General features: G+C 46.3%; 4 protein-coding genes across 4 annotated transcripts; 2 read left to right on the forward strand and 2 right to left on the reverse strand.

The window, feature by feature from the left end:
• Positions 1-1,745: 1,745 nt before the first annotated feature.
• Positions 1,746-2,830, forward strand: TRIVIDRAFT_151534 (uncharacterized protein; the record flags this gene model as incomplete). Its single annotated transcript, XM_014100637.1, has 2 exons — positions 1,746-1,806; positions 1,857-2,830. The coding sequence occupies 2 exons, from the start codon at positions 1,746-1,748 to the stop codon at positions 2,828-2,830; spliced, it is 1,035 nt and encodes a 344-aa protein (XP_013956112.1).
• Positions 2,831-5,714: 2,884 nt separating this feature from the next.
• On the reverse strand, positions 5,715-5,906 carry TRIVIDRAFT_26568 (uncharacterized protein; the record flags this gene model as incomplete). Its single annotated transcript, XM_014100638.1, has 1 exon — positions 5,715-5,906. A coding segment is annotated over one exon (192 nt), but the record flags the coding sequence as incomplete, so codon positions are not given.
• Positions 5,907-6,555: 649 nt separating this feature from the next.
• On the reverse strand, positions 6,556-11,750 carry TRIVIDRAFT_191833 (uncharacterized protein; the record flags this gene model as incomplete). Its single annotated transcript, XM_014100639.1, has 13 exons — positions 6,556-6,781; positions 6,850-7,320; positions 7,401-8,016; positions 8,082-8,146; positions 8,211-8,261; positions 8,333-8,404; positions 8,481-8,604; positions 8,662-9,027; positions 9,094-9,256; positions 9,317-10,047; positions 10,110-10,343; positions 10,410-10,689; positions 10,776-11,750. 13 exons carry the CDS (start codon positions 11,748-11,750, stop codon positions 6,556-6,558), a joined length of 4,374 nt encoding a protein of 1,457 aa, XP_013956114.1.
• Positions 11,751-12,841: 1,091 nt separating this feature from the next.
• Positions 12,842-13,636, forward strand: TRIVIDRAFT_138541 (uncharacterized protein; the record flags this gene model as incomplete). The annotated part of the gene is made up of 3 exons (XM_014100640.1): positions 12,842-13,055; positions 13,174-13,244; positions 13,301-13,636. Coding segments are annotated over 3 exons (621 nt in total), but the record flags the coding sequence as incomplete, so codon positions are not given.
• Between the last annotated feature and the right edge of the window lie 156 nt (positions 13,637-13,792).

Raw genomic sequence — 13,792 nt, forward strand, 5'->3', positions numbered from 1 at the left:
TTTTAAATTTTTTTTTAAATTTTTAATATTTCTCCTTTTGTCACGGTATTCTTGGATATATTGCTCTCGTCAAAACGCCATAAATGGCGCTCGGGAAGATGACAGGTTCATTTCTGTTGCCGTCTATATGCACCGTTGTTTCCAAAGGATTTCTGGCGGCTAGAGCGGAGAAAGTCAATATCACAACGCCGCATGAGAGCAGCGGTTCACTGAGGGGCCGAGAGGGTACTTTCTATGAAAATATGATGGAAATATACAGCGATATGAACCATTTGACCTTAATAGCTGGTGAGTGTTGATACTTAGATTTCTTCGAAGTATAAAGGGGCAGCCTGTGCCTAAGAAATTACGTTGCATACTGGAAGCCTAACCTGAAAATTCGGACTAGCCTTACAATCCTCCAAAAATAATACAAGAAATAGTCTGTGAAGTCAAGGGAGCAGTGAACATTTCATGATGTATGTCATCTTGGCAACGGTGAGTCCTAAAACTGACTGGTCCGAAGAGATTCAGCCGCTAGAACCAAACAGCTTTCTTGACTTAGAGATGCATATGACTATCAACTTCTGCGGCCTTTTACTCTGTAATGACTGGATTTGTAAGTGTCCTGGGTATAAATGGGGTTTTGAGACTTTAATATACCATCCCAGGTAAAGTATGCATAATAGCTTTGAAATGTAATCTGCCTCACTCTTAGACAGTCTCTTTGGGTGCAGAAGGCTTAGAATAATTACTGATCCTGCAGGAACAGAATAGCTAGATTGTTAAATCTGTGCCAAGGGGGTTCCAGCTGCTTCTTTTCTTTCAACAATGACGCTGCTCTGATATTTATCATGGTTCTAGCCCCTCCCCCCCCCCCCCCCCCCCAAAAAAAAAAAAATAAAAATAAAAAAAATAAAAAAAGATGAAGTTGCATTAGTAGCGACCCATACAGAAGGCAATATCCTACGACATATGCTTGCCTTAACAGATATAGAACTACGAAATGTCTAAATTAATCTGCTGTACTGTAAAACAGTATTGCTTGTTTCTGGCTGGGTTTTTGCGAACAACCGTACTAGGGCGAGCAGCAGCATAGCGATAACTCTTCCTATAGATTTATCAATTTGTCTAATACTTTTTGCCATTGAGTGTCATCCATCGAGTCATTCAGTATCATAATTATAAAGCAAACACTACGTGTTTTTGTAAAAGGGACTTTGTATGTTCCGATTGAAACATTTCAATGCATATGCATCCTGTGGACTTAGTATAATAATTAGTGATTAGTGATATTCCGTGATTAGTTATACAATGCTAGTGCACGCTAAGCTAGGATGATTAGTTATTCATCCTTGAGGGCAGCGCCCGGTTGATTAGTTTAATTCGAACTGACTACTCCGTATATATGATGCAATAAATGACTAACCACTCAAGTACTGGAAGCAATATGTCAGCGGCAGGCTTGGCAAATACAACAGTTCACAGTTCTGGATCAACGGCGAAGGGTTATTAGAGAAATTTGCCCGCGCATTTGTGACGTAACTTACCCGTGGCTGGCAACAACAATTCAATAATGGCTGAACCTAAAGCTAAGTGGCCTGACTAATTCGTTAGATGCTAGTTGTACAAATGTCTATATAAATCATCCAGATATCCAGAGACCAGATACTAGATACTATCCTCATCAATTCATTCTTCAACAATTACTCTACTTCCAAGAAATATTCAAGCTCAATTCATAAAACTTGCTCTATATCTACAAAATGCCTGAAACAATCCTCGTTATCGGCGGCACTGGTGCCCAGGGAGTTCCTGTCGTCAAAGGTATACTCAAAGTTTGTTTAAAAATTTCAATTGCTAATACTTGTTCAAAGCACTTGCGTCCGATGGTAAATATGCCGTCCGTGTCCTTACCAGGACCGCTTCTTCTCAAGAAGCAAAAGAACTCGCCACAATCCCGGGGGTCACGATTTTTGAAGGGGATAGCTACTATGAGCCCACTCTCCTTAAGGCTTTCGATGGCGTCTCATATCTATTCGCCAATACGAATGGTTTTGCTATTGGCGAAAAGGCCGAGATCTATTGGGGTATCCGCCTTTATGAACTATCTCGACAGTTCGGCCTGAAGCATTTCGTCTATGCCGGCCTCGAATATGCCTCTAGGCTCGGGAACTTCAACCCCAAATATAGAACCGGCCATCTGGACGGAAAGGGAAAGGTTGTCGATTATATTAAATCTCAACCAACTGAGCCAATGGCATGGTCTATCCTGACCTCTTGCCTCTATATCGAAGGCCTATCCGAAATTCTTCGACCTTTCCCCAACCCCATTGACCCTGATACCATGGTCTTTGTTCTGCCTATTGGAAACGCGAGAATGCCACTTATATATCTTGAAGACTATGGATCTTACGCCCGGTGGCTTTTTGACACCACGGACCGTAGCAATGGCCTTGAATTACATGTGGCTACCGAAGATATCGCATGGAAGGATGTCGCTACGGCATATACAGAAGTCACCGGCAGAAAGGCAATTTACAAAGATGTCACTTTGGACGAATACTTCAACTTAGGAATCTTCCCCCAACCAGATGCGAAAATTGGCCATTCCGCTGATCGCAATGATCCCACCCTGTTTACGTTCCGGGAGAACTTTTCGGGCTTCTGGAATACCTGGAAAGATGAGCTGACCAAGAGGGACTATGCGCTGTTGGATGAAATTTTGCCTTCCAGAGTGAAATCGGTAAAGGAATGGATGTTAAAGGTTGGCTACACGGGAGAGCCTTCGTCGGTATTGAAAGATTATCGTGACCAAGCTGTCGCCGGTAGCAAACAAGAAGCACAATAAGCGTTAGTAACAAGTTGGTGTTTTATGGTTAGTATAGAGCTATTAGATGTTTTGGTATTTAGAGAGAATGGTTATAACGTCAAGGGGTTTTCAGAGTACCTAACATTTAGCTAGCTACAGTCTTGTAGCTAGGTAAAATATAATGAATGTGTTTATCTCTGAATCCTGGGTATTTCAAAAAACCGATTTTATTAATATTTTATTTGGAAACTCTTGCTAAGTAACAATTATGTTGTCTAGGTCATTGTATATGTAAAAGAAACTGGGAATGATACAGAAGAGGACGGGGTAGGATTCGTCGGGGTTTAACTTCTCATAGAAGTAGATTCAGACGGCTTGGAAACGATTTGCACCGACAGTTTCGATCGACACACTCTAATTCTAATAACCTCGGCTATGGAACTGGTGGGCGTTATCATGGGTTCAGCGTAATCAACCTCTAATTGCCATTGTGAATAGTGAACAATACCGAGTAAATACATGCTAGTATATTGGAATCTGGATATCAAGTGCGGAGTACATATTCAAGAGATATAAGCGCACGCCGGCGTAATCAGGGTACTGGCCGTCGGTCACGTCTGAAGGTGTCGTTGCGAACATCCAACAACGCCCTTCCACTGCGTCGGCTGAAGCGACCAAGTCATAATTGCCAATATTGATTTGAGTTGATGATGTATAGGTAGTACAAGAAATCGTTACTGAAAAATCCAGTTGCCCTTCTTTTGCGGTAGGATGGGACTTGTGGACGGCAGATTTGACCATGACATCGTTTGTTGTTGGACAGCGAGCTCTGGTTTTATCGTCGAACGTACAGGCTTATAAAGTTGCTACCCTATAGTAAGCTATGAAAGCTCTGATACCCGTCTTGCGAACATAGTTGTTTTCAATAAAAGTTTTAACAACAAAGTCGAATAGCATGGTCTCATTGCACTACTCAAGGCGTGCAGTATCAAGAAACAAGAACCACCCTGCGCCGGCGCTGCTGTTCTCATCCTCGGTACATGACATCGCCCTGGGCATCCATTACCCTTGATGCGTCCGCTCGGGGTACAATTTCAAGACTGGCATCCGATTGGGCATGGAAGGAGGGTTTAGCCAAAGGGGCTAAGGGTATAAGAAACGGGAATTGTGGTGGTCTCATTGTGAAGGTCAAGCCGCGCAGAGGGGCTTTTGGGAATGATATTAAGAGCTCCTCGAAGTCATGAGAAGGACTATGAAATTGATACGGAGTGGATGAATGTAAAGAAAGAGAATAAAATGGGATAGCTGAATGAATGATGGTAGAGACAGACTGAAACACGTTAATCATTTGTTTCCAGAAAGATTCAAAGCAAGCCGTCGGATTAAACAAACAAAGCTGAACTATGTTGTGAGTGATAGTCTATGGGCTGGGTTATTGTTGAGGTCCTCATTAAGCCCATCTATCAAGCTACAAACAGGCGCGTTGTACCTCAAACATTGTCTTTTCAGGGGCCTAAAGGCAGCGGCCGGGCTCCTCGGAAACTACAAATTCCTACCTTGCCAACAGCCCACCGTGTTTTCGGATCATAATCCAATGTTCATGGGCAGATCGACGTGACTGGACTTGTGGAAGACAAAATATAAAGTTAGAAGCAATGAATAATGTCATTATTATTATTTCTAAGATCATCTTTATATGCTCTGCTCAAGCACTCCAGTACAATCGCCCTCATTTACCCTTCGTTCTCCTCAGCTTGTTAGCCGCGCTGCTATCAGCGACTAGTATACTGGTTGTTACTATAGTTGCAATATAGACCTCTATCTTTCTCACTCTTGCCCATCTCGACGCAATCATCTGGGATGGAGGTCTCGCAGGATGCTTGGAGCGGGTAGCGCTTTTCTAGGCCTACAAAATCAACGCGCTAAAGCCGCCTGCAGATCACACTGTCTGTTTCATATGCGCCAGCTGGAACAAAGGCAATAAACTACATATTCAATGGCAACCGCTGGCAGGCATGTATGGGAAGTGCAGCAGGACACAAGTGCACCTTCGCAGAGCTCATGACTCCGCTGGATAAAGCTTCGCCCCATCCAACGCTTGGGCCGTATACAAATGTGTCAGCCTGGATGATACTGGGAATGACGTGAACTGCCACAACACACATTTCAGCAGTCTCAATCCAAGGCTCAGGAAATTGAATGACATTAGACACTATAAGGTCCTGAAGGACGGTAACGTGAACTACAACGACTAAATTGTGAGGCTGGGCGCAACAGTCGACAACGTGTGGAAGAATTCAGGCAGCGCCGAGCAAATCACCAAGAAGCCAATATTCAATGCGCATGATGACACCATTGGCAAGGTCAGAACTGCAAGAGGTACTGGCGATTCCGGGAAGTGTTTATTTCTTGAAGCGCGGAAACAACTTGGAGGGAAGATGCAAATCATAGTGCGGAAATTGGGTCCCAATCCCATATCCTCAACAAGCAAAGTGTGGCAAACCGTCGACTAGGCAACTGTCGACAATTCCCGGCAAAGAACAAAGTGTAGCGAACTAGTAGAGCCTAAGCCGAATCTTAAACACAAATCGTTATACCAATCCTGCCTATCTAAGCGCAAAGACGCATCAGTATGCCGTTAGGAGCTACAAGATCATAGGCCGTCATCAGGCCGCATGTCGGCAAGTCATATTTCTGCATCAAAGGGTGGGAATGACAATATATCACCTTCGACGTTCATAATCATAGCAGGGGTTCTTTTTTAAAAACAAATTTGATATCTTTTTTAGAACGTATTCTCAGCACAAGCTAATTCTAATCTTTCCTGTACCTCCTCTTCGGCTTCTTGACGCTATCTTTCCTCGTAATATTCCTCAACTTTCCTTTGATTCTCAACCGCAGTTATCATACTATCCGTCTCTGTATCAATGAGCCACACATTCTCTCCTGGACACGGCCAGTACAAGACGTCAGGGTTATACCAAGCCTCTGGGTAATTGAGACAAGCAACGTAGATCTCTTGCACATTAGAATACAAGACCAGCTCTAGATTCTCTTGATAGAAAAAGTGTTCGTCACAGTCGTGTGTAAGCTTAAGCCGACGAATGCGTGGCGCTTCTGGTCCGGTTCAGACTGGATCTGCCGATGGAGATTATGTCCATGCCGAGGTTGACTCAGACATAGCGAGGCTAAGTGCCATGCACAAAGGCTCTCCCGTTCTGTCGTATGATGAGACTATGGTGCTCGTGACAGATATACAGCGCAGCTGGTACCGGCGTGGGCGAGGTCGCAAATAAAGCACCTTTGCGTGTGCTGCGGCGCTTCTTGCCAAATGGGACCCTGCCGAGCTTGAAGCGAAGCTCGACGGTACGCGGGTCGATGGTCAACATCTAGATTTGCGAGCGTAACTCGAATGGGATATCAGAAAATTTTGTCATTAGTAAGGCTACGAGGCCAGGGCTTTGGCCTGATGATGTTTTATTAAGCCCCCTAAATTTTCTTTCCTTTTATAAACAGTGCTACAATTCCTAGTTGGTTCAACAATTATTCACTACAATCAACTTGCTACGGTTTGCAATCTATCACCAACATGGTATTTACCGCCTAGGCAAGTGGTTGCACAGTTAATTTGTCAGGCATCTCCCACACTAGAGGCCACTCAAACCGATAGTTACAATTAATAAATAACAAACATAAGAAACCAACAAAGGGTATTTACAATTGGCGCAATATGGCAGAGACTGACTAATGTGAACCAATAGAGTTCAAGAATATTTAGCGCCAGCGACGTAGAGCGCTCTAAAAGCCGACCCGGATCTGCTCAGTAATGCCTGTGCACTGTCACATTCTACTATTCTTCCCTTTCGCAAAACCGCAATACGGTCAAACCAATCGATATGCGAGTACCGGTGAATGATGGATATGACTGTCCGATCCTTGAACTCGGCCTCAACAATGTGCTGCATGAGAGATTCTGTCTTCTCGTCGACGCTAGATTTTCCATACAGGTTAACTGATTTTTGAAATATTGAGATGGCGGGACATCAATTAGACCATACCTGCTCATTGCTTCGTCAAAGATGATGACCTTGCTAGGGATCAGCAAGGCCCTCGTCAGACAGAACAGCTGCTGCTCTCCATGAGACCACTGGGATGACCTGAATTCTTCATGAAGGCTCCCGTGCGAGCCCGTCGCCAGCTTGTCCCAAAGGCCAGCGCTAACGCGTCGCAGCATCACTTCAATTGATGCGTCGGAGGCTACGCCCCTGGGATCCAAGTTGAATCTAAGACTTCCAGGCATAAAGAAGGGTTCTTGTGGCACCACGTTGAGATGGCTACGCATGCTCTCACCGTCCAATGTGGCTACATCTGTATCATCTATCACGACTCGCCCGCTCCGAACATCCATCATCTGCATCATGGCCATGATCAACGACGTTTTCCCACTGCCAGATGGTCCACAAACTGCTATTTTTTCGCCGGCGGAAATATCGAGATTGACATCTTTCAGTACGTCTTCGGACCCCAGTCTAACATTATTGTATCAGAAGATGTACTCCCTATTTGCACTGTAATGCTTGATGCAAAGTCTGACTTGTGAGACACTTACGAGTGTGCCGCTGTGAGGCGTTGTACTTGCACCCTGCCGCTTTGAGGCCACGAATTTGAAGGCGCTGGTAATCTACCCAAGTCTGATGGAACCTCCTTCACAAACTGCTGTACTCTTGCCACCGCTCCAATCGATGTTTCCAGCTTTGTCCAAGACTGGATTGTCTGGATTAGTAGGCCGTTGAACTGAAGTGTCATAACTAATGCGACTCCCAGCGCACCAGGTCCGAGACTGTTGTCGGTCAGAGACAACGCGATCGCGACAAGGGTGACTGCCAAAGCCCCTGCAACAAGATCTACTACTAGTGTAAGCCATTGTTGCACACAGAAAAGCATATAAAATGGCCGTTGGGATCGGTTTAATATGCCTGCCAGACGATCGCTGAAGGGTATCTCCCAACCGAACGCCCGGATAGTTGCAATGCCACTGATGGTGTCTGTGAAGTGTGAGTACAGCGGGGTTTTCGCCTCGATTTCCAACATTCGAAGTTGTCTGGACGTTCGCAGGTAGTAACGCTGGACGACAAACAAAACTCCACCAAGGACTGGAACTACAGCTGCAAGGTATTTCCCCAAAACGCACAAGACAACGAATTGTACCAGGCACCAAGAAAATCCTGAAAATAAGAAAGTTTAGTGAGTACCCATATTCTATGGACTAGAAATAAGGAAACATTCATACCGGATGTAAATTGAATAGCTTGGGACGGTAAGGTCATATCGATGAGGTTCATATCTTGGCTAAATCTGTGGTGGCAAGGTGTTAATCGAAGCTCGTGCATTTTTCAGGCAGGATTCTGGTAAGTTGTACCTATTCGTTATTGACCCAAGATCTGACTCGAGGAAGAAGTAAAACGGTGCACTGAAAAGTGGTTCACAGTAATATTAGTGGGTGAATTGCGTGGCAGTGTAGTTGCATGATCGCCATTTTACCTGACAACTGCGTGCAGCAGATCCGTATGAAGTTTAATCGCAGTGTCTCTGACTATATAAAGGAAAAAAGCCCTAGGGCATAGGAAGTCAGACATTATGTGCGAGAGGAAAACAATAAAACCGTTTCATTACGTTCGGTGCAACTGACCAGCATTCAAAGAAAACTCCTATGATGGCAAGAGCCACCAATAAGAAGTAAATCCCAAGGTATAGTCCGAGCTGTTGGTTTCCTTGTTCTGCACTCGCCGAAGTCCATCGGTCAACCCACAATGCTGTAGTTTACTTAGCGGTTGGATCATCACTAATGCGCACTGAAAGCATGGACTTACTGGAATAGGAGTTGGAGATGGCACCAATAAGAGTAGACAGCGCCCATACGAGCAAAGAGAGCTTGCCTGCCTTTTCCCCATAATACGCGTAAACGCTCCAGCTTCCTTTTTGTCTACTAAATTCATCTCTGTTAGAGCTGCTGATTAGGCCCTGTCGCCTTGGTGCGGTAGAGTTGGAGCCCTGTGATTCCACCTCAGGTCTAGCCGAAATCTCTTCGTTCACTTGATCAGCATTGAAGTCAGTTTTATGCCCATCCCATTTGAACATATCAGGTCTTCGCGTCTTGAAATGTTCGTAAGATCCAGTGTTTGAAATAGATCCTTCTTCAAGAAGAATTATACTGTCCATGTAAGGAAGTAAACTCGCTGCATAAATGTCAGTATATACGGATTGCATGGCACGGTGACAAATCAGGACACAGAGGAACTTACAACCATTGGTAGCGAGAACCACTGAGATACCTGCTCTGCGAAAGTGCCCATTCGTGTGGAATAAGCTGGTCTGTACCGTTTGGGCCGCCTCTGGGTCTAAGCCGCTAATAAAATCATCCAAGACAACAGCAGGTAGTTTTGAATAAACGGCACGAGCGAGCGCCTAGAAAACGGAGTCAGGTACACAACAGTCAAAATTGGAAGATTCTGTGGCCTGGCATACCACTCGCTGGCGCTGACCTCCGCTGAGAGACGAGCCATTCTCGCCTACAATAGTCATGACACCATCAGGTAAGTTGTTCAGGTCTTCACGAAGCGCGCAACATTGAACAACGTAGTTGAACCACGCTTGATCGAATTCTAGTTCGCCAATAATGCTCCTTTTGATGGTGTCATTCGTCAACCACGGTTTTTGGGAGCAAAATGCCACCCGGGAAGTGATGTGGGACTGCATTTCCCCGGAAATTATGGTCGTTTCTCCGATGATGCTAGCTAGCAGCGAGGATTTCCCTGACCCAACTGGCCCGACAATGGCTGTAAAGCCAGCTGGAATGCTGAAGTTGAGGTTACGTAGAATAACTTTTCCCTGATGATTCTTCGGGAACCAAGAGATGTCTGCAGATTGGAATGTCACCAGAGGTAGAGAGCTGGAGCGTCCAGCACGAGAATGCAAAGGCATAGCTGACGCGTCTTCCTCGAGAAGGCTGTGGGATTCCCAGTGCCAGGGAGGCGATTCGATCTCTAAGAATTTCTCAATGCGTGAGAAGCAAGATACAGCCTGCGTGAGAGATGGCAAAGCCTGGCAGAACATGAGCAGCGGTTCTGTCACTAGATTGATGAGGGCAAGAGATGTGAAGGCCTGAGTGACTAGAAGCGATTGATCACCGCTGCTAAGCGCGATAAGTGAGTAGATGGCTAGCGTAACGAAAGGCGCCAGCGACCCAGGAACATTTCCTGCAGTCCACGGGGGTTAGTCTTTGAGCCGTGGTCAATGTAGCCCGGCTGGGGTAACTGACCGATGATGATGGCCCAGACACGCAGTATCCGAAACTTTCCCGACACATCGATTTCGATGGCTCGCAGCTTCTCAATTGCTTGACTCCAGTGATTCATGAGGCCAAGCATTTTGGCTGGTTTTATACTGCTTAGCATGTTGGACGTTGCGCCTACCCTCTTCTCAACGCAATCCACCCAGCGCTTCTGGGCCGGTCCAAAGTGCTTTGCAACGAGCGACGTTCCAACTAGACTTACTAACACTAAGTTAGTATATGATGGTCCATCAATGTGAGTGCTAGTAGCCAACGGTGTTCACCTACTCACGCAGATCACAATTGGTGCGATTGAGGCGTAAAGAACCTGGCGGGTAAGAAGCCAAACACCAATGGCGGCCTCCGGAATTGCTGCCCATGTTTCGTGAAAGAATCTCAATGACTCTACAATTCTCTCCACATCAGTGCCCATTAGAGTAAGTGCCGCTGAATCTTCCACATCTCGAGATTGAAGTGACACTGTTTGGCGGTATATCTTTGTTGTCAGACCGGCTCGTACTTTTGCGAGCATACGATAAGTCTGGCGCCAGTATACTGCCCTCGATATCTGGGAACACAAATTATTAGTGGTCATGTCTGTCACAGTTTTCTGAAACAAAGGCGCAAAACTGCATGTGCTGGAAGCTGACTTACTGCAATGCCCAAGTAGACCAACGCGAATGCTCCTACTAAGGCCTGTCCGAATCGCTCATGGTCGTCCTCGTTTGATGTACCACTCAAATGAGATACCGCCGCTTGAATAAGAAAGGGTTGGCAAAATGTGAAAGCGGACAGCATCAACCGTGGTATAATCGCCGAAATGAATGACCAGCTATTGGCTCTAAAGGTCGCTCGTACGAGGCGGAATCCAAGCCGACGTCCCTCGGTGCGACGCCAGGCCTCCTCCAATGCAGTCCAAGTTGCCGATTCCTTCATATCCTTGTCAATGTCAGGTAAGTCATCTACAAGAAACACATTGCTATATCCCTTTCGAAACAAAGGAAGTAGCCAAACAAAGAAGCTGCGGCTCCAAAAGCTCGTCATTTGCTCAGAGGTAAGCTCATTCTTGATTGCGGGCCGCAAGTACTTTGTTTTCCCACAGCATTCAATAGCGGCAACGCTGGCAGTAAGGATAAGCAAAACGGTCGATATGGCCTGCTGTATCAAATAGTCTGAAGAGAATAACCAGAGTGTGCGCAGTCGGGGGATACCAAGTATAGCAGATGCTGAGTAGTAGAGCACCAATACGTCTGATGGTTTAACAGATCGCTGATCGACAAGAAATGAAAGAACTAATACCCCGAAGTTTGACGAAACAGAAAGCACCTCTGCAGCAATGGCCATTCGAGTGTGCAGAACGCTAGATTGGACACGCAATGCGAGAGCAACCAGATGGAAAACGATGAGGGCCATCAAGACGGCTGATTTGTACGCTGCGAGTCGATACGAAGCCGTCACAATCGGCATCCTCCACAGCATACGAAGTTGAAGGGGGAGTATCAACACCATGGCCGCAGCAGGTAGAGCAATGAAGAATGCATCCTCAAACAGCAGCGTGAAGTCGAAGGGTCGGCACGCGACATTGACTCTTGGGCCGAAGCTGTTATCGCTGCCAGCGAGGCATTGCATCGTCGCAAATACTGTCTCGCCTTACTTGCACGAATTTATTTTGGGCGTTCTGGTCACTGAGATATTTCCGCAACCAAGGCGATCTGACTCTGTCAGAACGACTCTCCCTAGGTATCGATGTACCTCGTTATGATGGCACGAGCATACAGTAAAGGAGCACCTAGTAGAGAAGAAACGATATATTAGCAGGCAGAATATTCACAGCCGCTGTTGCTCACTGTTTCGTGTCGCCTGGTTCTATGCGTCGATAAGAATCAAAATTTCGGAAAGAGTTTCTGAGGGGGATGCCCTGCATACCATGCGTGGAACCTTTGGACCCTTACGAATCGGACCTTGGCCACGCGTGAAGAGCACCGCTTTCCTTGGCTATCTGCGGCGAATGCTGGACGACGAATGAGATTGTTGAATGGTAGGGATGCATTGCTCACTTTCTGATAGGATGGTGCGATCAAGCAACCAACAAGTTTACATCAGCTCGGGGGGTGACTTGAGCGCCGCGGGGGGACTTAACTGGAGGGAGGGGTGGATCTACAGCGAGCACACGCAGTTGAGGGGTCGCCCGACGATACCAGTCGCCAGGGCATTGGATGTTGCCAGGGCCACTGATAAGCCGCAAAGGGGCTGGGAAGAACTGTGACAGTAGGTGACCTAAAATCCTGCAGGCCCAAGTGTTGACACAGCCGCATTATATTACAAAGTCGTTTATAATTGCTCTTCCTTTTCCTCGTTTCCAGTCACCGTGTCTATGTAGAGTTTGTTATGTCAGCAGAGGAGCTGTCTTGTCAGTTATTATGCGGTCTAAGACTGACACCACGGACGAGGAGCATCTGCCGCTTTCAACAAAACACCCTTCTTGGGATAATGACACCCATGGCGGTCCAGATATCTCGAATGGACCAAACCATCATCTTCTAGCTGATGACGTGTCGGCTTCTGATGAATTATTATCTGATAAGGAAGATGAATGCGAGGTCGAAGATTCGCCGTATCCTGAAGTGCGAGCCGCTGCGCCAAACTTCGATGGGGAGGATTTACAATACGGAAGTTCTAGCTGTATTCGTCGTCATTGGGCTGATGTATTACTGCCTAGCTTCAAGAACTTTGGATATGTGACCATATCGCAAGCATTGGATTTCGTAGCGGATTTGAAGTTTGGGCATTACATGAAATTGCCACCAAGGATTACATTCGTCTGCCAGCTTTCAGCAACGCTCGTTTCCTGCCTAGTCCAAATTTTAGTACTGAACATGGCTATTCACAACGTCGATGGCATATGTAACGCCCAACAGCCCTCGCACTTCACTTGTCCTGGTGGACGGGTCTTCTTCTCATGTTCGTGTGCGCCTTTCCGAATGAATCATCCACCAGAACCATCCTGCGGGCTAGCACTAACAAGTGGGCATTCAAGCATCTGTCGTATGAGGCCTCATTGGGCCGGCCCGCTTGTTTTCACCAGGACAAATCTACTCGGGATGCTCCTTTTTTCCATCCTCGGTGCCATCGTCACAATCGCCGTTCACCTCGCTAGTCGAAGATATTCACCGGCAAAGGACATAATTGTCCCTCTTGTTCTTGGAGGCGCGGGATCTATCCCGCCAGCAACGCCGTTGAACTATCTCTCCTTAAGAGCCACGCATCCTTATTCACCATGCTATTCTGACCATGAACCGGTAGTGGGGCATTGTGGGATTCGTCTTCCAGGATCTATAGTCAAAACGCATCACTTAAGTTGGTGGAGTCGACTGAACTACCTGACGTCTTCTGGGCTTGACTTGGGACTGGCCATGTCCACAACTGTTATATTTGCGCTCAACCTGGCTGGAGTCCATGCGCCAAAGTGGTGGGGAAACACCGTACCGCATACCACGATGGATTCTAGACCCACAGCTGTGCAAGTTGTTTTGCATATTGGAGAGAAATTTGGCCCGGAGAAATGGTGATGCAATGTTGATATTCATGAGACTCATTGGCGATCTACTGTTCAAGAAGGCATGTTTATCACGCAATCTGCATCTACACAGCTGTTAACATCTGCGCTTGTC

The sequence above is a fragment of the Trichoderma virens genome (genome assembly GCF_000170995.1).
Source record: "Trichoderma virens Gv29-8 chromosome Unknown TRIVIscaffold_55, whole genome shotgun sequence".
NCBI classification, from domain to species: Eukaryota; Fungi; Ascomycota; class Sordariomycetes; order Hypocreales; family Hypocreaceae; genus Trichoderma; species Trichoderma virens.